Source organism: Pecten maximus, chromosome 7, assembly GCF_902652985.1.
Source record: "Pecten maximus chromosome 7, xPecMax1.1, whole genome shotgun sequence".
In the NCBI taxonomy this organism is placed as follows: Eukaryota; Metazoa; Mollusca; class Bivalvia; order Pectinida; family Pectinidae; genus Pecten; species Pecten maximus.
This window is the reverse complement of record NC_047021.1, coordinates 17,383,237-17,410,426: the sequence shown is the minus strand read 5'-3', so window position 1 is coordinate 17,410,426 and position 27,190 is coordinate 17,383,237. Positions and strand designations below refer to the sequence as shown.

At 34.1% G+C, this 27,190-nt stretch overlaps 2 protein-coding genes across 2 annotated transcripts; one reads left to right on the top strand and one right to left on the bottom strand.

Annotated features, from left to right (window-relative positions):
• Window positions 1-1,063: 1,063 nt before the first annotated feature.
• Window positions 1,064-9,517, bottom strand: LOC117331787 (probable imidazolonepropionase). The gene is made up of 8 exons (XM_033890670.1): window positions 9,273-9,517; window positions 8,189-8,295; window positions 7,828-7,892; window positions 7,314-7,591; window positions 4,097-4,322; window positions 3,477-3,695; window positions 3,174-3,334; window positions 1,064-1,246 (listed from the first exon to the last, which is right to left on the bottom strand). Exons 1-8 carry the CDS (start codon window positions 9,419-9,421, stop codon window positions 1,159-1,161), a joined length of 1,293 nt encoding a protein of 430 aa, XP_033746561.1. The 5' UTR covers window positions 9,422-9,517; the 3' UTR covers window positions 1,064-1,158.
• Window positions 9,518-11,587: 2,070 nt separating this feature from the next.
• LOC117331785 (cilia- and flagella-associated protein 100-like) lies at window positions 11,588-25,096 on the top strand. The gene is given in 17 exon segments (XM_033890664.1): window positions 11,588-11,658; window positions 12,207-12,297; window positions 12,775-12,855; window positions 13,242-13,336; window positions 13,539-13,719; window positions 14,170-14,237; window positions 14,358-14,408; window positions 14,410-14,522; window positions 15,097-15,253; window positions 15,483-15,658; window positions 16,049-16,106; window positions 16,378-16,529; window positions 16,835-16,933; window positions 19,267-19,383; window positions 22,283-22,379; window positions 24,545-24,664; window positions 24,962-25,096. Coding segments are annotated over 16 exon segments (1,749 nt in total). The 5' UTR covers window positions 11,588-11,658; window positions 12,207-12,230; the 3' UTR covers window positions 25,079-25,096.
• Window positions 25,097-27,190: the final 2,094 nt, after the last annotated feature.

Here is a 27,190-nt window from a genome sequence, read left to right as displayed (position 1 = left end):
TTTATATAACTAAACTTTTACTTACCATGTCAATCCGATATATCATGTATAACTTTAAATCAAGGACCCTACAGTCTATACATTGTATGATAAACATGAAAATTTCAATTTCATATTATCAATTTTCCATTTTTAGAGAATAGTATCCCATTTCCCAGTTGATTCGATATGCAAGGATTACTATTTTCACGATGCCGGTGAGAGATGGACACTACTGAGGGAGATATTAACAAAACATGGTTTCAATTAAGATATTTTATTTCTTTATGCGATATGATGTCAGACGTGTTCAATGTTTGTTGATATGCCTAGTGGTTCCGTTGTCACCATCCTAGTTATGTATGGTGGGTGTCGTCGTTGCAGCAGAAGACGCCTAATCTGTCGGAACACCTGGGCCAAGTTGTTCAAAAACATTTTAACAACATTTTTCAAATCCTGATATAATAGTTTCTGGTAGAACTAACTTGACAAAACTTTATGAAACTCTGTAATTCTTAATTCACTTCCAACTGGCATAATTGAAAGATGATATACTCTTGATATGCAACAAAAGAAAAATGAAATTTTCACTAATCAAGTGATTAAGCTAATCACTTTTGAACAACTGGGCCCTGGTCTTATTCTCCTTGCACATTTTATATATCTTGTGTTCATATTTTACTCTGGTTTTATAGATTTTGAATTGCGTCTTGGGATGATGAAGTGAATTGAACTAAATAATTCTTCCTTGCGAACTTATTAGTATTTTTGTTTTTGTGTTTTTTGTCAAATCATTAAGTACACCTGATCATCCCTGTATTAGAAAGTGGTTGACACTACACAGTGTTCCTCACGCACTTACTTTCAACGATATTTTTCATGTTTTCCTTGTCCAAGCTAAGTCATCCGTTGGCTAGAGTCAGCATAATATTTATTTTTACAAATATACCTACCCTGAAATATTTTTACCATCTAAATAGGCTTGAAACGATATAATTATTACCCTTCCTATAACAAACTCGGCGATTAATGAATTATGTGTCTCAAAAAACAATCTTTGTCTCTTAAAATAGGCACACAGAAATTAATATTCAAACTCTTTTTATTGATTTGACATTTCATCACAAAAGAAGATACATATAAAAAGACAAGTATTAAACTATGGGTATTAGACAAACATTACTTTTCAAACACGACGTTCCCTTCACAAATAACAAAATCAATGAGGTCGTTTTGGAAACCAAATTGATAGATAATATGTTCCCATCTGAAAAGCAATGAATAAGACATCAGAAAAGTCAAAAACAAATGTACAAGACAATGCCACAGGATAATACGTACTAATACATAGAGGATATCTAACAGTGTCTTCAGTAATACCAAATACAGTCAAACTTGTAATAGCGGACACCCTTATATAGCGGACACCTGTCCATAACGGACACTTCCAGGAATCCCCAATGAAAATCACTATATAAATATCGTGTATATAGCGGACACCTTCCTAATGCGGACAGCGGACACTTATTTTTGTCCGTAAAGTTGTTAAAAAATTCTGTATAACGGACACGTGAAACCATAACCGTGTTGATATTTGTGTGTAAAACGTTTCTAAATAACAAGCAGAGCATTAATTACTCAACTCCCCTGGCAGCAATGCTAACTTAGGAAGCCACTTCATCAGTCACTAATTGTCCTGTTACCTGTAAGTTGCTGTAACAATGGGCAGTAATTACAAGAGAGTGACCGATCGCCATCGGCAGAGGTGTTTGTTTACTCAACCCCACCGGTGACAGCTAAGCTTAGCCATTCAACCATAGCCTAGACAACAAGAATGGTCAGGGGGTAATTAAATCATTATCAGGACCAACAAAAGAGGGACAAAGCAATAGTTATGTCTGTCATAATTGTTTTACTTACAAAATCAACCGTATGCAAATCTGACAGGGCAGGCACATGGTTATAAGCCGCCATTTTCTCTCACTCGGAACTCCTCGGAATACGACTACGTAACATATTAAGAACAGCTGAAGAGTTCCGAGTGTCTTTGTATACACTATACTAATTGACTGAACCAGAAAACGGTATTCATTAAATTAAATCCCTACATGGATTTCAGAAAATATGTCTCAAAATAGATGCTTAGGGATTATAATTATCAGAGGAAAATGCACTTTCATTTATAAAGAGTTAATGTTGTAATAGAAAAGATATTTCAAACATATTTGTTTTCCAAAATATTGAGGATTAATGAAAATTGTTTTACTATGATAAGAATTACCTTTACTTTTTTACTATGTTGAGAATTTGTCTGAATAGATATTCAGTATAGTATGATATTGTGAAGATTTGTTTTGAAACTATAGGCTTAATATAAATTATTAAAAATATCAACTTCAATTTTTGTGTCAGATGAATGATTGAAAATTAATTAATTAAGCATTTATCTTTAATTATTTGTCTTTTATTCATTAGTTTAAGTGTTTAAATATGATAAATCAGGAGACATATAGTGTACTATAAACAGACTTTGGTTTGTTTCTTCGTTTATAAGGGACATAACTCGTTGAACCTCTATATAAAGGACACCTCTCTATAAAGGACACTTTTGTCTTGTCCCTTAGGTGTCCTTTATAGACAGGTTCGACTGTATATTTTACGAGTGGGGCTAATATTTTGATATTTTTCACGAGTGCGCAGCACGAGTGAAAAATATCAAAATATTAGCCACACGAGTGAAATATATTTGGTATTACTGAAGACACTATTAGATATTCTGTTTATTACATTTTTTATCAACGAAACCCCTACCCCGTTTGTTAACTAGGCCTACAGCGATAATTTGTAAACAAAAAAAGTAGTTTCCCCTGTCAAGGTGCTGACATATATGTCGGGCTTTCTGATTGGTCAATTATTTTGGTATTTTCTAATCATTAATTTGATAGGTCAAATCAGCAAAAGTGATATTTTTCACTAGTGAAAAATATCACTTTTATAGAATGAATAATTTTTGATATTTCACTGGTAAAAATGTAATAAATAATTTTAATACTATTTTATATAATCAGATACCTATTTAGCCATTATATCATAATTTCATTCATTTCAAATTCGGGTTAGCATAATTATGGTTTTAGTCATCAAACAAACAAATCACGATAATGGATGTAGACAGAGACCAAATGTCCCCTTACCGTGGAGCGTCAATGATTACCATATTGGCACACTTTCCCTCAATCAGAGACCCGTGAGTGTCGGACTTCCCTAGAGCAGCAGCGGCATTCAAAGTGGCAGCAATCAAGACTTCCGGCATGGACATGCGCAATAACACGCATGCCAGATGCATAACGATAGGCTATATCGCAAATATAATTAAAAAAGTACTACAATTTTCTCTCATCTATTGGAAAAAAAATGGAAAAATGAAATTTGAATGTAAGTCACCAATATTCGAAACTTCTTAATTTGAAAATTAACAATATATATATGGAACCTACCATTGAAGAACAGAATGCATTTGGATTGAAATCGGACCCAAGAGCAACTGCCATTCCGGAATCTATCATTTTCCGGACCGGTGGTGGTTTCAGACGTAGAATGTAGGCCGTTGTTGGGAGGACGACACCAATAGACCCTGCCTCAACCATGGCAGATATCCCCGAGTCGGATATCTCCTCCAAGTGACTTATCGCCAAAGCTCCAAGTTCTGCGCCCATCTACGAAAACATTTTAGTTTATGTTTAATTTGTGGCATTTCTTACCGTCCTGAAGCGAAAAATGATTAGTGATAATCATGTTCGAAAAGGGAAAATGACCAGTATATCTAATATGTTTTCCACAAGTGCACTGGTCAGGCCTACGTCCATATCTGCACACATGTCATATACCTGATGTTCCTAAACAATCATTTCCTTCAGATTGTTCCCATTTATTCGATTCAATTACTGCACACTGTACGTAACTCCAATCGAAAAGACAAATATATCTTTTGCATTTCAATGTCTGTGTGACGTGTTCTGATAGGGACTGCGTCATGCTTTCACTGCAATATTATGCAACTTTAGTATCTGAGTTTTGACATTTTACCATGATGCTCAACATAGGTTAGAAATCCTACCTTAGCTCCGTCTAGCGGATGCAGTTCGTCCCCATGGAAATTGATCTGTAGACCTATGTTTTTGCCCGCAGAAAGAATCCGACGAGATTGGTCAATGTCAAAGACGCCTTGTTCGCAAAACACGTCTATATTATCTACGGTCAGCTCCTTCTTTTCCATCATGTCTCGGATACAGGGCAATTGGACAGAGATGACATCATTAGTGGCATCTTCTGAATTTCCCCCTCTGAAAATATGACATTACTAAATTAAATAATTAGCATTTCCACTGACCAGTCTTAATTAACGTACAAACCAAATCTGTCTTATAAATAAAGAGCTGCAACAACACTCACACGTGTACAGTGTAACATAGTGTCAGAGTATACACCGGATCAACACACGTGTACAGTGTAACATAGTGTCAGAGTATACACCGGATCAACACACGTGTACAGTATAACATAGTGTCAGGGTATACACCTGACCAACACACGTGTACAGTGTAACATAGTGTCAGAGTATACACCGGATCAACACACGTGTACAGTGTAACATAGTGTCAGAGTATACACCGGATCAACACACGTGTACAGTGTAACATAGTGTTAGAGTATACACCGGATCAACACACGTGTACAGTGTAACATAGTGTCAGAGTATACACCGGATCAACACACGTGTACAGTGTAACATAGTGTCAGAGTATACACCGGATCAACACACGTGTACAGTATAACATAGTTTCAGAGTATACACCTGAAAATACACGTGTACAGTGTAACATAGTGTTAGAGTATACACCGGATCAACACACAAGTACAGTGTAACATAGTGTCAGAGTAAACACCGGATCAACACACGTGTACAGTGTAACATAGCATCAGAGTATACACCGGATCAACACACGTGTACAGTGTAACATAGTATCAGAGTATACACCTGACCAACACACGTGTACAGTGTAACATAGTGTCAGAGTAAACACCGGATCAACACACGTGTACAGTGTAACATAGTATCAGAGTATACACCTGACCAACACACGTGTACAGTGTAACATAGCATCAGAGTATACACCGGATCAACACACGTGTACAGTGTAACATAGTATCAGAGTATACACCTGACCAACACACGTGTACAGTGTAACATAGTGTCAGAGTAAACACCGGATCAACACACGTGTACAGTATAACATAGTTTCAGAGTATACACCTGAAAATACACGTGTACAGTGTAACATAGTGTTAGAGTATACACCGGATCAACACACAAGTACAGTGTAACATAGTGTCAGAGTAAACACCGGATCAACACACGTGTACAGTGTAACATAGCATCAGAGTATACACCGGATCAACACACGTGTACAGTGTAACATAGTATCAGAGTATACACCTGACCAACACACGTGTACAGTGTAACATAGTGTCAGAGTAAACACCGGATCAACACACGTGTACAGTGTAACATAGTATCAGAGTATACACCTGACCAACACACGTGTACAGTGTAACATAGCATCAGAGTATACACCGGATCAACACACGTGTACAGTGTAACATAGTGTCAGAGTATACACCGGATCAACACACGTGTACAGTGTAACATAGTATCAGAGTATACACCTGACCAACACACGTGTACAGTGTAACATAGTGTCAGAGTAAACACCGGATCAACACACGTGTACAGTGTAACATAGTGTCAGAGTATACACCGGATCAACACACGTGTACAGTGTAACATAGTGTCAGAGTATACACCGGATCAACACACGTGTACAGTGTAACATAGTGTCAGAGTATACACCTGAAAAATACACGTGTACAGTGTAACATAGTGTCAGAGTATACAACGGATCAACACACGTGTACAGTGTAACATAGTATCAGAGTATACACCGGATCAACACACGTGTACAGTGTAACATAGTGTCAGAGTATACACCGGATCAACACACGTGTACAGTGTAACATAGTGTCAGAGTATACACCGGATCAACACACGTGTACAGTGTAACATAGTGTCAGAGTATACACCTGACCAACACACGTGTACAGTGTAACATAGTGTCAGAGTATACACCGGATCAACACACGTGTACAGTGTAACATAGTGTCAGAGTATACACCGGATCAACACACGTGTACAGTGTAACATAGTGTCAGAGTATACACCGGATCAACACACGTGTACAGTGTAACATAGTGTCAGAGTATACACCGGATCAACACACGTGTACAGTGTAACATAGTGTCAGAGTATACACCGGATCAACACACGTGTACAGTGTAACATAGTGTCAGAGTATACACCTGAACAACACACGTGTACAGTGTAACATAGTGTCAGAGTATACACCTGAAAAATACACGTGTACAGTGTAACATAGTGTTAGAGTATACACGGGATCAACACACGTGTACAGTGTAACATAGTGTCAGGGTATACACCGGATCAACACACGTGTACAGTGTAACATAGTGTCAGAGTATACACCGGATCAACACACGTGTACGGTGTAACATAGTGTTAGAGTATACACGGGATCAACACACGTGTACAGTGTAACATAGTGTCAGAGTATACACCTGGAAAATACACGTGTACAGTGTAACATAGTGTCAGAATATATACCGGATCAACACACGTGTACAGTGTTACATAGTGTTAGAGTATACACCTGGAAAATACACGTGTACAGTGTAACATAGTGTCAGAATATATACCGGATCAACACACGTGTACAGGATAATTAATATAGTGTCAGAATATATACCGTATCAAATTATGACGGAATTTCTTCTTGGTATCCACAATTAAATAACTGCCGCTGTTCTCACAAAATTCTCTGTATTACCATTTGAACTTCAAAACGATCTAAGCACCCTAAGAAAAATGGAACTGAATGCATCTTTGCGACATCTATGAGGGTATGACTTTTCGGATTATGACTGAGATTATCTGCACATTAAGGAATAATTTTGAATCAATAGGACCATGTATGATGGCATGTAACATGTATATTATCTGACATATTCTACCTCCACACGGAACAATCATGAACGTTTCAAATAATACACATTACAATATGTTTGGTTATCAAACTTAGAATCAGTTCCGTTTACACTTTATTTGGTATTAAATGCATGGTTCCTATAACCTGACCGAATATCATGAAACAATACTCGTGTTTTATATCAGCCTAAAATTGTCATAAAGTATCCCTTACTTCGGCACTGCGTGGGCACCACAAAATGTGGACGAAATCCCTATAGGGAGATTCCTTCTAGCCCTTTCAATCACTCTCAGCATCTTTACTTCCGTCGCCTTGTTGAGACCATAACCACTTTTACACTCCACTAGCGTAGTCCCCGTCTTCATCAACGAGTTAAGTCTCTGTTTCAGTCCGTCATATAGTTCATCCTCGGAAGCTCTTTGAGTGTGCTCCACTGTGTAATGTATTCCTCCGCCAGCTTTGTGAACTTCCATGTACGTAGCTCCAGCAAGCTGACGACGAACCAAACAGATTTGTTATAGAAGGGTACATGACATCGTATAACTCACATAACGCAAACACGACTCTTATATTCTTTTATATAATTTTAAGAAAGACCAGGATAGTCCGCGAATATTCTAAAAACAGACACAATCCATGATACCATCGAGCATACATTGGTGATATATAATATGAGGCTGAAACTGGGTACTTGATAAAGCCATAGGAACTTTGGCTCACTTCTCACCTTCATCGCGAATTCATGGACACGATCTCCTGCCCATACAGGATGCGTGTGTGCATCTACAAAACCTGTGTAGTATAAATGTAACTGGTAAATTTTATAATGTGAAAAAGATGACAATGTATTGAATGGCTACAGAGGCTCATATTTTGTACATATTTCTTTTTTTATGAAAGTCTGAACTTAGGTGGCTACATTTGTATTAATGTTAAGTAATCGGCCTGTGTACGTATAGCTGTTGGTACTTCGTGTTATTGGTACTTTGGTGTTTCGTGCTATTCTTATTCGTTTGTAGCATAAGACCATTTATAAATGCATTGCCACGTTACTTGCATAGTAATTTCAAAACATACTCGACGGTTACCTGGCAACACACATTTCCCAGAAGCATCGATGATACGGGTAGTCTCATTCTCGACGTATTTCCGCTTCCGCTCAGATTCCTTACCAATGAACAGTATCTTCCCGTCGCTAAGCACACATTTTTGGGGGCAATAAAAGTAAGAAAATACAATTATGTAATAGTAGCTTTCGAGCTTATTTTACACTTGTTTCCCTCAATTCATTTGCCTTCGTCCTTGACAAAAACTTTATGACTGAGCGAATCAATAATTATCTAACAAATGATGATATCAGCGATATAAGATGATGAAACATCAGAAGAAAGTAATGTTGTTGATTTCAAACCAGTTTGAAGTAACTGACATTTTGGAGACTTTTAATCATAAGAACCAGGTACTCCACAACGATTAGATCATTGCTACCATCCAAGGATAGTAGCATTGTACCAGACATATTGTGGGAATTGGACATGGATAAAGATAGTCTGTCTACTTTAAATTTGATTGGCTCGCTAGCATTATCTATACGCAGGCATTGGATACATGCTGTCTGTTATGTCATCGTGCATCCGAAGAGATACCATTCGGGAAATTATTTCCAAAACAATATGTGATCGATAAAATCACAGAGATCCGAGTGTTCAATCAGGATTGTTGGACGTTGCTCTGCTATTGCACGCACTGTGGCGCTGTTGTTTGGTTATGGTCGGAAATAAGCGTATGACAGAAACTCCACTGACCATTAGCTAGACTGGCCACCAGCCCTTAATTTTTTGTCAGAATTGCTCCACTACATTCTAATACTAAACTATCTCCCCCTAGTTTGAAACTTAGAATCAGACTTATCCTCGAGACCAAAATCATAAACCTCAATTTAATTTATAATTTTAATATTCTAGAGACATGTGGCCAGTCCAACCATTAGCTAGCGGGTCAACAGTTGTCCGCTCGTGGACGCACTTGACACCGAATTATATCTCTCATTAACAAATTCTCATCATAACTACGCAAGTTTTAACATACCCATCTAAACTATGATGCTTCGTTACTAATAAATAATCCTGCTGGTAGCCCTCTTAGCTTTAAAAGCTAACAATTGTTGTTTACCTGTTAGAAACAACACTGATCCCGTCGCCATCTTCTTCTTGTGATATATCTACCTGCTGCATGCCTTCCCCGCACACCTTCAGGATGGGGTACTTCCTGACTTGAACCACCTGACGAGCATTCCTGACAATGAGTTTCACGTCCGCCATCTAACGTTTAGTGCAACGGATGGTCAAGCATTTTTATGTAGAAATACTTTTATAAACATGTGGCAAGTCGGCTGGTCGTGATAAGCTCTAGATAACGCGTATAGGTCGATCTTAAGACTACATTTGTGATATTGTAACTGCAAGGTCAACCATTTATCTATCACTATATATTAAGGGGATATGAGGACGTCCATGTTATCATCGGTGGGTGGAAACAGAGTAGAAATCAACGTTTCAGATGAAATTGTAATTTTTTTAATACTAAATGTAGATTATATCCCTTAAATTAAAAACTTTCATTATAATTTAATGAAGCTGAGACCTATTGTTTTTATCTATAAGATATATCTGTTTATTTGAAACTAGACAGAGAAGGGACTGCTAGCCAGTCTCTGGTAGTGGCGTTGTTAGTGAAAACCAGAGACATTGCTGGCAGGATTTCTTAAAACCCGTGACATCGTCATGAATTTGTCGTTGATAAAAATAAATCCTGATTTTCAAGGTTTGAAGGTTTTAATGTTTATTGGTATCACTCCGACACACTAACGTGTGTAACAAGAGGTCACATATATATATATCAGCTAGCTCAGGCATGCGTGATGGTCAAGGAACCATTACAGACGGCGTAAAATATGTTAAAAATGGACAACAATACATAGCTAAGGGCTATGCTAAGTAGGTCGTGGTGACCAATGACCGAACGTTTTCTATTTCGTTGACTCTTCGGTCTCTGTCCTCATATAACCTAGCTGTCTAATGCCGGAAATACGCAAAGTCCTTTTGTAGTGGACTTGTTTTTTGTGGCTGGGCCGTCAGTTATCTACATTTTGATATATCAGCCAGAGTGTCATCATTTGTTAGAAATATGTGTGGATATAAATCTGGCGAATGTACACGGATTAACCTAAGTATCGATAAATGTATTTATGTCTCAGGCTTACGTATAATCCTTTAACGATCGTAACGAAAATAACCAACAATATGAAAACAAAAGCCAACTTCAACGTTTCCTTATATCTGGAACATCAAATGCCACTATTAACATATTATTTAAAAATTGCTTTCCTATTATTGAATGAAAGCGTTAATTTCAGCAAAAATGATAACTCCGACATCAAAAGAATAGTTAAAAATGAAGTTGGTGTTCCTCCAAAAGTTAGTTTACCACTTTTATCCCTATTATAACAAGCCAACAATAGTTCCGCCCTGTATATCTCCATACATTATGTACCATGGCACGACAACCAATCGTTATTATATGGTAGTTTATACATTGTAATATTATTGTTACAATGTGTAAACTACCAAATCAATATAAAAAGTAAACATGTCAATACTCCGAAAAATATGCATTTTCACACTAAGTTACATTTTGAAACCGTTTAAGCCTTATGGACCGACGCTGTATAAGCAACCAATGGTAAAAGCTATGAAGCTATATATATTACATCTTATACAGGATATGATGCTGGTTGATGTGTCGCTTATAATATTGGCGATTTTCGTGCAACTGGATTTAAGCCAGCTTCGGTTAAGTAAGTAATTGTAATTAAGTATGTAAGTAAAGTATAATTTGAACTAGTTGTGGCAGCTTCCAGCCCCTCCCCTATCCATCTCCTCTTATTAAATGATGAAGTAAACTTTATGACTAGCATCCAGTATAATGTAATATTCTGCTTATATTGTTAAACTGTTACTGGTATGCCAAAACCATTAAAATAATTACAGTGTGCAATTAGAATTGTGCAATAACCATCTGAACTGAATTGAATTTCCATCCATATTATTTTTTTATACGACAGAGAAAGTGTCCACTATATCATTACAGCTACCGATGTTCCTCATGGCTCACTGTGGATGTTGAAAACTTACATTGGTCAAATTTAAGTAGGCCAAAACGTGTACATGTAAATGCAGTGTACTTTTCATATAGTTATAGTGTGGTATGCTTTGCTATTAGTAAAATAACTTAAGTTATTAATTAGTGAAATGCTGTTGGTTTGCAAAAAGTCTTTGTTTGAATATTGTACGAATAATATTTCATATAGTGTGCGATGCCTTCGATAAACCATGGTATGTGCCCTAAAAACAGTTCGGGGAAGAGTTGTGTACCCTTCGCCGTAACGGCATCATTATCCGCTGAGTGTTTTAAAACCGCGGCATTTTGTAAGCGCTTTTGAGACCCAGATGCTGTTGCCACGGAAATTGTAAACAGAATCCGTGGAACTGAACACAAGGTGAAGTTTTCCCGTTTTCTTATCTTTCAGGTGGGCCTTAGAGTTACCGATTTTCTTGAGCAATACTATATTTTTAAAATGAATATTAGTATATATCGTCATCTTAATACCATAGCATCCAAACAAACTAATTGAAAGTATACTAAATTGACTGTCAACAGTCATTGGCCTTTATCGCTCCACATTGTACATTCGTATACGCTTTTGGCTGTCTGGAACTCCTTGATATGTTGTTTCTCCACAATCCCATGGAGCTCCTTAATTTCTTAAACAAATATTAAGTATATCGATTTAGTGTCCTATAAATATATGATGACCTCTTTATTGCCTAATGCACTTATCTTTAAATCTTGCACACTACTCAGTTGCATGTACATTTGTTTATAGTGATTTTTGCATTTGTTATTCGATTACCGTCCTGCAGTAGACAGCTTGTGATTGTACAGCTGCTGATTTATCTAGATACCCTTGTATGAACATTGTGTATACAGCATCTGTCAGCAACACGAGGGGTCTATTTATTTATTTTTTGTTTTCTTTTTTTGCAGAACTGTCTTCATAAGATTTAAATCATGGCTGACTCACCAAACAGGTCCAATCCTGGATCTCCAGACACTGATACCTCGGGCAAAAAATCAAGTGAGTACGGTATACATCTGTATTATTGTTTCCACAAATATGCATTGCATTGTTGTAAAGCCTTACATCCCCTGTAAATGCTTGTCTGGTCCATCCGTGTGCGTGTGTGACATGTTGTAGACACAGAAATATCTACAGTATAGATTGACAGATGTGATGATTCATTATCATCAAATTTACACATAGATAAAATGTACATATGAAATGGAGACACCTGTCAATCCATGTGCAGTTTCTGCCTTGATGTATCATCCCTCACTTAGATTCCTCCCCCCAATTCATATTCTGTATTACTCATTTACAAAGAATATTGAATCCTTAATAACATGCATTGTTACATACAGTGTACCATTGCAATGATTTATTTATTTGTTGAAACACATGCACACAAAATTAAAATCAAAATTAATTCTTGTATATGTTTTTTTACTGTAATTTTTTTTTAATATGCTTATCCAATGAATTCTTGTTTTCTAGGGCAAGCTATTTCAGGACAGTCAGGCCGTGTTACGTTCCCTAACTCTGCAAAATCTGGATCAAGTCGTTCAATTATGTCAGGTATGAGATAGAATCTTATAATATGATTAGCCGTGAAATATGTTATTTTATGTTTAGTAAAAATAAGACTGTAATAAATGTAATAATTGGCTGTTGTTTTTCTTTACATTTTTAAATAAATACTTTCCTTCTTATTTCTCACTCATACTTCACCTCAGTCACCTGGTGAATACAACAGATGTTCTGTTATTAGGAAACAAGATGTATCCTATTTATGTGACTTCAGAACATTTTTTATATTTGTTTAAACATTTTGTTCCAATAGAAATGATTAGATAATTTTATGTAAGTTTCATCATCAAAAATTTTTTTTTTTTAAATTTGTAAAACAAAAAGCACATTGAAAAATGAAGATTAACTTTTGATTTGACTTTAATATGTTACAGCGGATGATGCAGGTACCCAGGGGAATCCATTTAAGATGGCCCCAGACAGTGATATCTTTGTTCTACGTGACAAGGAAAGGCAAAGGAAGAAACAGGTAATCTAATCTGTAGTTAGAAAGATTGTTTTATTTTTTTATTATTCACTCCTTGATTTATAGGGGAGATGATGGCAAAAACATGTATATGTATTTATCTTTTCAATTGTTTAAATTAATTGAATACTGACTATGTGTATTGAGACAATGTCTTTATATAATTATACAAGTGACCATTGTAAAAGTTATTTGTGACATTCAGGAAAGACTTCGACAAAGAGGATTACATGTACATGAGAAAACTACATATTCATCAAAAGTGAACTTCCGCACTGCTTCTATGATTCGACCTGCTGATTCAGATGAAGAAAAAGATGGAGAAGACGGTGACAAAACAGTATCAGTCAAAGATGATCCACAATACACCATCAGAGTAACAAGAGGTATTTAATTATGCTTTAGATTTAAAATAGGAACGGGTAACAGATTAAATTTCCATAGATTACATATAACATACACAAAACGAGTCACTGGTTTAAGCAGTATATTCAATAGAAGTATCTAGGATTACACAAAAGGGAACAACAGCTGATATTACCTGCTGTTCTATGCAAAATGACAATTTTGAAATCAATAAATAATGATTTCATTGAATATGATTATTTTAAGCTTGAAGTCTTAGCGGAAATAAAAATCAAGCAGTAACAATCATCAGATGTTTTATTATGACTTATAAATATCACTTTGTTTTTATATTGCAAGTCATGATACTGATAGAGCTGCCTCAAATGACATAGTATATTGTATTAAAACTGCTATTTATCAATAACACGTTTTCATCAAATGTACCTGTAAATTTAAATTATGATAATGTATTTGCTTGTTTGTTTCAGATCGACATGTTGAGAAGGAGTCCCTGGCAGAATATATTGCTAAGAAGAGGGAAATGTTTCTTGTACAGGTATAAAGCTTTGTATTATTGATGATTACTTTTCTAGAAAAAAAACCCATGACAATCACTTGACTTAGCCCACCTGCTTGTTGTAGTTGACATAGCTGTATAGTTGTGTCTGTTTTACAGTACTCATTGGGCGTGAAGCGTGATGAGATGAAGAAGCTGGAGGAAATGGCAGCAGAAGGAGGAGAAGAAGCTGGAGCTGGCAGAGCAGTACCTGGAAGAAGATGCTGCTATGTTTGATGAATTTCTCAAAGAAAATGATGCCAACTCTGCTGAGGCTGTGAGGGAGTGAGTATACATATAACCCCTACACTTAACTTGATTATAACAATACAAAATATCATAATCATACCCCCTACACTTAACTCGATTATAATGATACAAAATATCATAATCATAACCCTACCCCTGACTCGATTATAATGATATCAATTTGAGTCAAGGTTTCATATTTCATTTATATTCTAAAAATATTTTTTTTTTGAGATAGTCATGGATAAATGAAATTCACTAGCTGTATACCTTGGGCGATAACCTGAATAATTTATACCACGTAGACAGAGAGAAACATTTCGATAGAATATACTTTTTGATATAGCAAACTAGTAAACTGCATGTGTTTAAAAGTGGCAAATCCAAATGATGGCACTATACAGAAAAAAAAGAAACATGCACACTCCACCCGACAAAACTAAATAAAGAGATAATTAAATGATAAATGAATAAAAATAATAATAAATACCAGGTAAATAAAAAAAGATACAAATGTTGATAACACATACATACATGTAGGTTTATTGAGATTGATTAAGCATATTCAGTATATTTAGCCTCTCATATTGTTGTATTTTTTGTTGTGCAGGGCTGAGAATGAGACAAAAGCAAAACTAGAAAAAGTAGGGGAAGTCAAGAAAATTAACACACAGATGATGACAATCAAATCTGAAATTTCAAAATATGAAGACACATTGAAAGAGTATCAGCTTTACAGGAAGTTTCTGGATAGCCTTACGCCTCAGGTAATGTATCTGCTGTTAGTGTATAGATGTTGTTATTGAGTGGTTGGTAAAGTGAACTAGTAGTTAAGGAAATGTGATATACTCTTAAACAAAAATAATCTGTTAATTAATATGCCATTAATTAGGACCTTATGTGTAACTAACTTTTAGTGTCAAAATTTTGATATCAATATCTATATGCCTGTACGACAAAGAAATGAAATGTCTGCTTATCATGAAATGTTTCCAGGAAGTAAGAGAAGAAAGAGACGTCAAAAGACAAAAGAGAAGAGAGGAAAAACAAAGAGAACAAGAGAAAAATATGCACGTTATAAAGAAAAGTGGTGGAGCATTAGCTGACAAATCGAAAAAGAAGGTGCCATTAAAATCAGATGGCTTACCCAAAACAGGATCAGCAGTTAAAAAGTAAGCGGTGTTTTACTTGGATAACCTTACAGCTAATGACATGTTAGTAAATAATTCTTTCTAACAGTTGAGTAAATAAATCACTTTACTGACCAAACACTGGGGACAGGATGTATCATACAGCATACAATTACCATATATAGTAGGTTCCTTAAAGAGGAAGGGTAGATGGTTTCATATTTTATCATTACTCCTTCGAAATTTTTTGTTGGGCACAATTTTAACGATTTAGTATCCAAAAATTGAAGATGCCAAATTTACTAAAAAAAAAGTAAACAATCTACTATGAAGAAAAGACAGTAGTTATAATGAATGGCTTGGATATTGAACAGAAGGGAAACAGTAATATTTGATGATGTACTAAGTAACTTATGCTGTTTGTATTTGCAGATCAGATCAAGAAAGTGTGATATCAGCAATGATAGATTCGGATGAGGACAGCGATGAAGTATGGGTTTTTATTTTGTTTTGTTTTATCAGTTTTCTACAATTAAACTCATTTGATTAAGGTCAAACATTAAAAAAGGAAATGCTACAAGAATGCTTTTAAATGAGTCATGTTTAACATGAAATGTCTTGCAGGAAAACTAGTTTGAACTGAACTAATTTAATTTATTTTCATCATCTGTATCTTCTGCTTTCTTTCAGACACATTAAGTTATTTTGACTAAAACTATATTCCATAGAAAATAATCAAAGAACACTGGTTCATGTTTCAGGAGTTGGATCTGTACTTTGGCGACCCCCACCAATTGTTAGATATATTTGCTGAATTAGAGGAACAAAATCTATCATTAATTCAAAATAGTCAAGAAACAGAAGAAGCATTAGAAGAAATGAAACAGACTATAAAACAAACAAAAATAAAGATGTAAGTACTTGGATATTAAAACAAAAACATACCGAATTTTTTAAACAAAATATAAATTATTTATTGGTGATTATACATACTCTGGTTTATCTAGTTAAGTGATTGGAGATGATGCTGTTTTAAAAGTCTATTTCCACAAAACTTAGATAATTAAACTGCTTTAAATACGATCCCGTTGGAAGTACGTTGTATTCCATAACTTTTTTTCAAATTTGATTCGTTTATTGTATGTCATCATTGTGTAGTACTTATTTCATGATAAAAAAAATGGATGAAGTTACAGCAGAGAATGAAATCAATTTCAGGGAGAAAGAAACACAGATATTAAAAGATCAAATAGACAAACTAAACACACACATTTTCAAAGAAGAAGCACGAGCAGAGGATTTAAAGATAAAAGCCAAGTAAGTATCTGTGTTGATCATTTAATGGTTTTAAACATGTCACTATAATGTAAATGTTCACGACATTATATATCTATTGTAGAAATGTCAATTCTCAAAACTACATGTGTAGATGTGCCTGTAATATATATCACAGCTGGCACCAAAATAAACCTATGTTTATAATTGTCCTTATCTTTATTTACATGGAATTTTATTGCCAGTATTTTATCATCAGTTAACCGTTTGGAATTTTAATTTGTATATCTTATTGGATGTTTACGGTATTTTTGAATAATATATTGTAATGATTTGTAAATGTACTATTTTCCGTTTTTCCAACTAACATCAATTAGAGATAACTCCTAAATATTATGCTATTAATTTGGTATGTAGTCATGTTTGAGATGTTTAAAAAAATATAATTTAACCCTGCATATAAAAACACAATACCATTATCTGCTGTATAATTAACACTGACTAATGCTTTACGCTATCTGTATGACGTAGTTTACTATATTTTTATAGATTTTGTTGATGATGTGGGATATTAAATCATATTATATTAAATTTGAACAGCTTTGGACTTGTCAGCTTCTGGCTCATTTGACATGTTTAATAAAAAGTTTCTGTGATGGTGCTTACATTATACGACTTGTAACAGTGTTTAACAGTTTATACTATTTGATGTGACATATACTTCTTAAATGGATCTACATGATATATGTTTGGTGTCGTTTTCAGTGGCTCGTCCACTGATAGGCCGAAAGGCCGCAATAGTGGACGTTAAACCAAATGATAATAACTCTATGTGTGTGTTCCTACCAAACAAGTATAGACATTTTGTTTGAAAAAAGAAAGTCAACTAATAATGTCGTGTTATATGTTACACAAAATCCTGTACTAAACCAAATTCGTTCATGAGTCAAAATACTATTTTTGATTTTATAAAAGTTTAATACATACCTTTAATGCGTATTTAAATACATGCGTCTAAAGTATCCAAAATACAACCTTGTGTGTAAATGACATAGTTTCAAAACATATCATATAAATGTAATTGATATCAATATCATTCCGTTTGCTAAAACTGTGCGTACTACATTTAATCTGAATGTGGAAAACGTGTCTGTTACTTCCCCAGTTAGGAGTGGGACGAGGCATGAGTTATATCAGCTCTGCAGTGTATTTTTTTTTCTCTACGAAATACTGATGTTGTATGTTATGTGTTTGTTTTTAGTTCAATGTTAGACGAAGTAGAACATTGGGGGTTTGTACAATAAACTCAAATCTTTTACTACTTCTGAATTTAGAACTTGAAGCTGATGCTTTTTATTCAACAGAACGTTGTATTATATTGTTAATTAATTCATAATAAAGTCATTGCTGAGTTTATAGTGTTGTGGACAATTGGTAAAGGTTAAACACTGTTGATATTCCTTAGAAATGAGATACATGTTTTCGACAGTTTCTATGAGTTTCAGCTTCAAGAACTAGAAATCTAGTTAACAAATATTAGAAAGTTAGAAGAGAGAATACCATTAAATATATAGTTTCCTTTTCAGCATGAATAGAAAAGAGAAACAAAACGTTTGCGTTCCCTGTGTATAATCGCCCACATCTCCCCAACCCAAACAACATCCGTTTTCCATTCTCCCGTCTTTTCCCAAACTTAAGTGTTTATTTCTTTCAGGTTTTGGCAATGGGATCTTATTTACTTCAACTCTATGCACATATATTCACAAATTCCTTAGCTTTATATAGCTTCGGTGACTCTACACATACACAATTGCATGTTCTTTCAGCATATACATTCTAGCTCTTTTATGTTTTAATAAAATCCATAATATACCGATACATTTCATCTTTTGCAGATGTTGAAAAAAATTCTTTCATTAAAAATCACACAATTTTGATAAAATTGATGATGCTAGGTGTATCTACCTGGAACTAGTGTTAAGAGTAGGATATCATCGATATTATTTTAATTTGATATTCTATTCTCTATAAATATACCTTCTATAATTTCCATTCTATATCATCATCAGAAAGCATGTCATGTTCTGATGGTAGTTTTACGACCTTTAGTACACATCATAAATGAATTAACAAAAAATACACACAGTACTATTATTTGTATAATTATTGATTTTTGAAATGTTAATTTTCGTTATATGTTCGTAACATATCATTACCGTTACAAATACGATATGAGAGAATACAATTAAATGATTTTCTGAAAACTTTACATAAAGTTCTATTTTATCATTAATATCATCATATAACTTTTTACTAAATTTCTATCCTTCATATCGGCATACATCTAATATTTCTGCCTTACCTTCCTCCCACAGAATGTTTTCATACGGTGAGTTCAAGGCGGAGGACCAGGAGAAGATGTTACAAGCTCTCAACAAGAAGGTGGAGGAAGTGTACAGGAGTTGTATTGGTGACAATGAGGCAAACATTAGGTTAGTGAATTTTATGTTTTCATGACATTTGGTTAGTTGAGAATTCCTTATATAGACTCTAAAACAGATATAGCAAATTTTACTAGATTTATATTTCCGTGTTGTTGGTACATGAGTGGAAATATAATTACATGTGAAAACTTCAGAATAAAAAAGTGTACACACATAGATATTAAGCATGATGTCATATCAAATAATTAACAAAAGTTTAAACAATGGCATTTAACGTAATCTTTCCAACGTATTATTACGACGTGTAAAAGTAAATAGATTCACATTATTTGCTATTTGCAATGTTTTAGAGTTTATGTATGGATGTATATAATCAGGTTTTGTCCAGGTATTGTCTAGGTATTTAATTTCCAATACTTCATGATAATAGCTTTAGTTGCATGTTTATTATTTATGTTTGCTTTACTTACCGTTATGCGCATGCCTTTACTAATATAATATTTACGTCATTATGCATGTTTATTATTTTCAACTTATTAATCATATTGTGCAATATATTTTCAAATGTAGCCAAGCAGAAAGCAAAGCATCATATCTATAATCCCACTCAAATGTTTAATTACTTACATTAAGAATGCATTAAACACATTTAAAACACAAAAACGGTTATGCTTACTAAAATGATATCCATCTCATTATCATGATTTATCGATATGACATGCCTGTATTTTTTTTAACGAACAGTCATGCTTGTCTAAGTGTTCAGCTTCATATGCTTATTTACATGAATCTTTGTGTTCGTATTCACTATTCATATTTACGCTCAAATCAATTTATTTTAACTTTTTGCATCGTTGCTAAATATGAGTTTTAAAACATTTATTTTCTAATAAACATTACTGCAGTGCTCTATGAGAAAAGTGTGGTGTTCTTCGTCTGCCTTCGTGTGGTATTACGGAAAAAAAGTATGTGAAGAACCAGAAATTTTTTCTCCCTTTTTGGATAACAATTAGACACCTGAGCGCAATAATGTACATGTACCTGGAAATCTTTCGGTAGAGCTGGTCTCTCTACATTTTTAGTGATGAAAAACAACAAAGTGCAAGGGTGTCAAATTCAAAGTATAGCGAATCATCAACACAATGGTGAAACTGGATAACAATTCAGTAATTCAGGGGTAATTATCGGCGTTTTAATTATTCCTTTTACACAATAACACGTTAAACGCATTCTGGAATAAATTTGGTGACAGTATTGTAACAAAGTCACTCATCAATGGAACCATATGTAAGTGAATGGTTCCTATCAATAATTTTGTAATAAAATTCGTTGCAAATTGTCGGTAAATAAATATAAAATAGAGAAAAAGAGAAGTAAACGAATCGATTATTTATAAATATTGCACTTTGAACCTGCAATATAAGGTTCCCTCAATATGGTTAAGTGTTTGTAACAATTCGTTGTCGAAGAACTGATATATATACTGTGTGTATATACATAATTACATTAATATATAACCAGCCTATAAAGGTCACTTTTCTCTGCTCCGCTGAGTGACCTTTATAGACATATTTGAGTGCATATGATGCTTTCTTAATGTGCTTCGCCGCAGATATGCTTAAAAGCTTTTATATGAAACATGCTAAGGTTTAAGGTAGTTGTTCTCTTTTTTTTCAACAATAATTGATAAATAACTTTTATACTGCGAAATAGCGATAAAGAGTAACAACTACTGTCCTATACATAACGAATACCAGATCGTTATATAACCTTCATGTTTCTGCCTTTTTTATTCAGATACTTAACTTTTACATAGCTGGACGAAACTTTGATTACATTGTTCTTCAACTATCTCACTGTCATGACAGAATCTTCACTGAACTATTGTGTTATGTCTTGTTGGATCCGGTGTATTATCAGGGAAATGATATGTCAATACTTTATTGATCAGAGAAAGTCACAGCAAAAGGACTCTCGTCGAATGCTGTGCATAAAAGGATTTATTTCCCTGATAATATGACCGTGATTTTTGGTGATTTGGGATTAGTGCACTCTGGAGCTACACACTGTATCTTAACAACTACCACAAGTATTAGTTTCTTAGTATATATGGATACAGATCGGAAATACTACTGCTTTTTGAATGTTGGGAAAGAAAAAAGAAAAACCAATCCGGTTATTTCGTGGATGTAATCATTTCTATTGCAAACAACACTGGGCGTGGTAGAGGACTCAGATTCCTATAGGCACGTGGTGTCAGCAGACGGGGCTGTACGTTCATGGTGATTACGAAACAGTATATTATATTGTGGTATTGTGAAGTTCGTGTGTAGTTGTATTGTGGAACTAATGTGTATAGATAGTTTCGGTAAGTAAATGGTGTTGGATGTTTCAATTTGTTCTTTTTACTTATTGTTAGTTCAAACTATCTTTGATTAATATATTTCATTGATATGCATGAAATCTATATACTGTATATATATATTGCTATCCATTATTGACACTATTAATAGTTGAACTGAATATTGACGATCTACAAACCCTCAAAAAACAACATTTTCGCAATTTAATGTCTTTTTAAGATATGTCGTTACATTGTGAGCATATTTTCAAAGAATAACATAATTTTCAACAATCCACTTATAGTGTAATGTTCCGGTACAATAAAAGATATTGATGCATTTTTGGAATATCTTGGAAAATAGGTCCCTACTTTTATATTTGCACGCCGGAATTTCATGCAGAAGGGCTATTGATAAATGTAATGTATCTGACATTATCATAATGCGTGGTAATGGTACATAAAAGTGAATATTTTAGCGTAACAGATTGTATCTATTCCTGAATACAAACCAGTATATACAATAATATATGTTTTTTAAATTTACATAATGTGTGTGTGTTTGATATACCCTATCTAATGAGCCCAAGTTTGGGTGTTTTATAGTACATTACAGATGCTCACGAACATAGAAAATCGGCTCGAGGAATTGTTTGAACAAATTGAAACAATGCCTCAGGACAAAGTGGAAGCAGCAGAAAAGGTAGGGCCAGAATCAACAGATTCTGAATGATAGTTAGCGGGATGGTGAAGTTTTAGGGGAACTTTTACTCATAGTAACCTGAAACAATGAATGTACATTGTATATATGTAGTTTTACAACATGTATCATAGTCCAGGCAATTTTAATGTCGCTGATTGGGATTAATTCCCTTTCAGTTCATTTGTTTTTATCTTATTATTATTATTATTAAAAGACACTGACAATCACACTATACATTTTCCACAGTTGTTGATCGGTAGATTTCATCTTTTGACTACTTAACTGTAAACTTCATTGTTGGTAAATGGGACACTAGGCGATAGTACAGACCAGAACGTCAAAGGAATTCGTTTTTAAAGCAAATATTGGAATTTCTGCTTTTGTGTTCTCTGAATATAGCTCGACACAAAAATATGTTTGTACAAATGCAATGTCATAAAAAAGCTTCCGCTTCTTTGCCGTCACCCGCCATGTTAGTCTGTGTTAAATGTAACATCAGGTTCTCAATATGAGAACCGGGGCGCAATGCAATCACAATGCAACCATCAGTCATACATAGTATCAAGTAGCATCGCAGTCGTCAAACTTCACATTGATAATTTTAGATGACGCCTATTTCTTACATATTAACGAAAAAAATATGGGTAACTCATTAAGAAATACTATTGGCAAAAAGCCTTCAATGTTCAAATTTTTTTTTTTTTTTTTTTTAATTCGTAAGAATTTATTTGTATAAAAGAAATCACCACGCTATATAAACACGATTACATTTTCATCACAGAGGCTACTGGGTCAATATGTTTAACTTTTTTTTATTCTTAATACGAAACAGGTTTTTGATTGATACATATAACCGGCATTTAACAAAGAAAGACATTAGTTTTTAAACCCCTTTTGTATTATATTTACAGTTTGTATTAACATTTTGTAAAATATTCAATGGTTTTGATTTTGATTGTAACATGAAATAAATCACAGTTGATACGTTCTTGAAAATCACAGGTTCTAACATGGTATAAGGCGATTATAAACTAACCAACGACGGACGGTGAGACAAAATATTAACCTGTGTTAAATCACACGTGGATATTGACCTGTGTTCAATAACGCGTGAAAAACACACTTATAAATAACAAACTACAATTAGTTAGTTATCATATCAACTATCACAGTCTCTTTTGGGACTATATTTCAACACACAAAATAACAATAATTTTATATAATGTCAACATGCGTTAACAAAGATATTAATTTATACAAAATATCTACAGTATAAAACCATACATATCAAGGTTACACTTTAAAAGAAACTAATTAATGTTTTTATGTCGAAAAATCCTAAGAATTATTGAAAGTTTAAATATTGTAGCATAAAACGTTACTTTGACATTATTTTGGCATTTTTTCATGTCTTCTTAATTCCTTTCATATAAACGTTCTACGGTTAATTTGAATCACTGAAGTCAGAGCATGGATTTATATATATGATATATATGATTATAGTAATATAAACGCTATTTACAGTTGTGTACAGATTGTATACACTATGTTCAAATTAATACAGTTATTAAGTGTACAAAATATCAAAGAATTAAGTCGCTTCGGCAAATTTATATTTTAAGCAAACAAAATTCGATCTTTATATCTTTAATCCGTACTCCATTTTGTATTTGTACTGTAGCATTGCTGTTCTATGCCATTATCATGTATTGTTTTGTTTATAATATGTACTTATGGGCCGTATGGCCTACAGTCATTAAAGAAATTGAGAAATTGAACGCCAAACTTGCAAAGGCACAGCAACCACAACCATGCTAAAACAACAATATCAGTTTTAACGATAGAAAATAAAATAGATAAATTTCCACTACGAATTGTGATCGCCACTAAAAACAAAGGTATAATATCATAGTATTTAATGTCACTGTGTGGTACTCTTTGAAGCATTAGTGTCTTAGACATAAACGGTTTTTCATCAAACATGCAAATGATATTTACAACCTACATATCTGTCGAAGAACCAATGACAGCTGATGTTGATAGTCAGTGGTCAAGAACTTAACATTTGACCAATTTACTTTTTTGATTGTGTATTTAATTTTAAGTTAATTTAATATCGCCATTCTTTGTTTACATGTGATGTTTAAGTATTTCAATCACAATAGGCCAAGGAGAAGGAGAGGCGACTGAAGCAGAGGGAGGAGAAGATGGAGCAACAGAGACTCCACCAGGAGGAGCGGGTCCGGAAGGCGCTGGAGAGGGCCAAGGCAGAGCCAAAGAAACAGGTGTGTTCTCTGTAAAATCTAGTTAAAATGACTTAACTACAACTTAGAATACAGTTATATATATACCTTTATCAATTATTATGTTAAAAAAAGCAGTGTCTTAGTCATTCACTTGAACGCATGACTTTATCAATTCAGTAACGCCCTTTTGGCCGTACCTTTGAGGAACGCTAAGCCTGTTGTATCATAATGTTCTAGTCATACTGTTATATATATTTATTTACTCTATATATAAAGGACAGAGTTTAAATGTGTGTCATGGAAAATGATTCTCGATATTTATTATTTGTATCTTAGACTGGAAGGAAACTTGTGTTCCGATCAGAACCACCCAGACACAAGAAGAAAGAGGACGAGAGAGATGACCAGGCGTCTAGAGAGGAAGAGGAGCTAGCTTATTTCTTCCAATATTAATTACCTTAGTCATATTTTTAAAAACTGAGAGAATTTTACAACGCAAACGAGACTGGACAATCTTGCCATCTTTGAAGGTTTCAAAGAAGTTGGTATCAGGGATTTAAACAGTTTCAAATGAACTTTTTGCAACTGGAATATAAAATGTGCTGGAATTTTCATTTGTTTCCCTCACTTGGGACATTAACATTGCCATTGATCATTTCAAACACATTTGCAAGTCAGTATATGATGTATTTTATGAATTAAAATGACCATGTTTTATGTTTTGAAATATTATTCATGATGTCATCTCTGTGATAATTAAATGTATGTATGTAATTAGGAGTTGTCATTGGTATTTTTAATGTAAATATCATCTCCTCTTGTGATTGTCTATAAAGGCAGAATCACAAGTTTTCATTTACTGCCAAACAAAAGGAAAAAAAATAAAAATTTAAAAAAACGAAACATTTTCTTTACCTTATTAGTGTCGTTATTACCTACTTTTGTAATATAGTAATCACTTAGTCTGTGGGTACGTCCGTTCGTCCGTCATATTCAAATTATGTACACATATCTCATGAACCCCTGGACAGATTTAGTTCATACCACAAGATCAAATTAGACTTTGGTGATCATCGGTCAAGGTTAAAGGTCAAAGGTCGCGCTTGGCCACTTTTAGAGAAAACACAGGATGTGTACAGAATATGACAGCAATACAGGCAGATATAGACCATAGCATAGCGTTACCCACAGGGTTCTACTAATTAATTTCTGGTGGTCATCGATCAACGATAAGGGCCAGAGGTCGCACTTGACCAATTTTAAAATAACTACGTTGTGTACACGATATATCATAAATCCCTGGACAAATCTAGTTTCTATTAACACCGGAACATTGCCCCATCAAGGTCTACAACTGATTAGATTTTTATGGTCATTGGTCTAGGATAAAGTTCAACGGCAACACTTGACAACTTTTGAAATAACGAGCTTGTGTATACGATAATTCACAAACCTTTGTATAGATTTATAAATCAAAGTCTTAATTTCTAGCACAACCATCATCCTCAATATGCCTCACATAACAGGCAACTATTAATCTCATTCTCATCATTTCATCTTTATCTCTCGCAATATACTTATATAAACAGCATCATCAAGTAACGTCTCGATCGTACTTGTTAGATTATCACATCCATAATATCAATATGTATCACTCGTTGAAAAGGAAACGTTCACAAACACATACATGTACGCACAATTGAGAAAAAGAAGGAGAGAATTAAGGTAAGTAGAGCAAAGGAAGAGAGATAAGAACGGATAGGCACGGTTTCGCGATATCTTAATAAAAAAACTGAGTGGAAACTGAGTTATTTCAGCGAACCTGGGGTTAAAATGGTCATTAATAAACTGTGCTCAAATTTGACAACTAGTCCAAATTGATAAATTATTGGTAATTTGATCAGTGTTATATTGATGCTAAAAAAGATACTTTAATAGTCCAAAAAGAGGTTACAGATGTAGGTCAAATTCACATTTATACCAGCAACATCAAGCTCTACACCTGATTAGAGTTTAACTGTCATAGGTCAAGCTTAAGGCCAAAGGTTACACTTGACCGCTGTTACGTGCTGCAGTGTACAATGCACGTTGGACTTTTAAATGTATTTTTTTTTTAAATATAAGTGATTATTCTATTGCAAGTACAGACATCCTCTTAAATTTAGTTGACTATTCTTTTAAAGTAATGAGTTGGAATCATATTAATTTGGAAATCGGAGTACCTCTATCTCATTGCATTTGTATTTTGTATAAATAATGACCAAACCATATTGGGTACGTTATACTGCTCCAGGACACAAGATATTTTCTTTGTTTTATGGAAGATGATTACTGAGTGATCATTATTTGAAAAAGAGAATTTTTCGCTGAATGACTAAAGTATGGAAAACTTTTGTTGGCATTTTCCTGATTAAGTTAGTGAAATGACATTCTAATCTACTACTAGAGTTATTTCCCTTTGTTTCACTCACTCTAACCATTTCTTATCGTCAAGTAACAGTAAATTATATAATTTCATGACAAAAGTAGACAAAGAAGATTATTTTCGACACGGATACGCAGTAT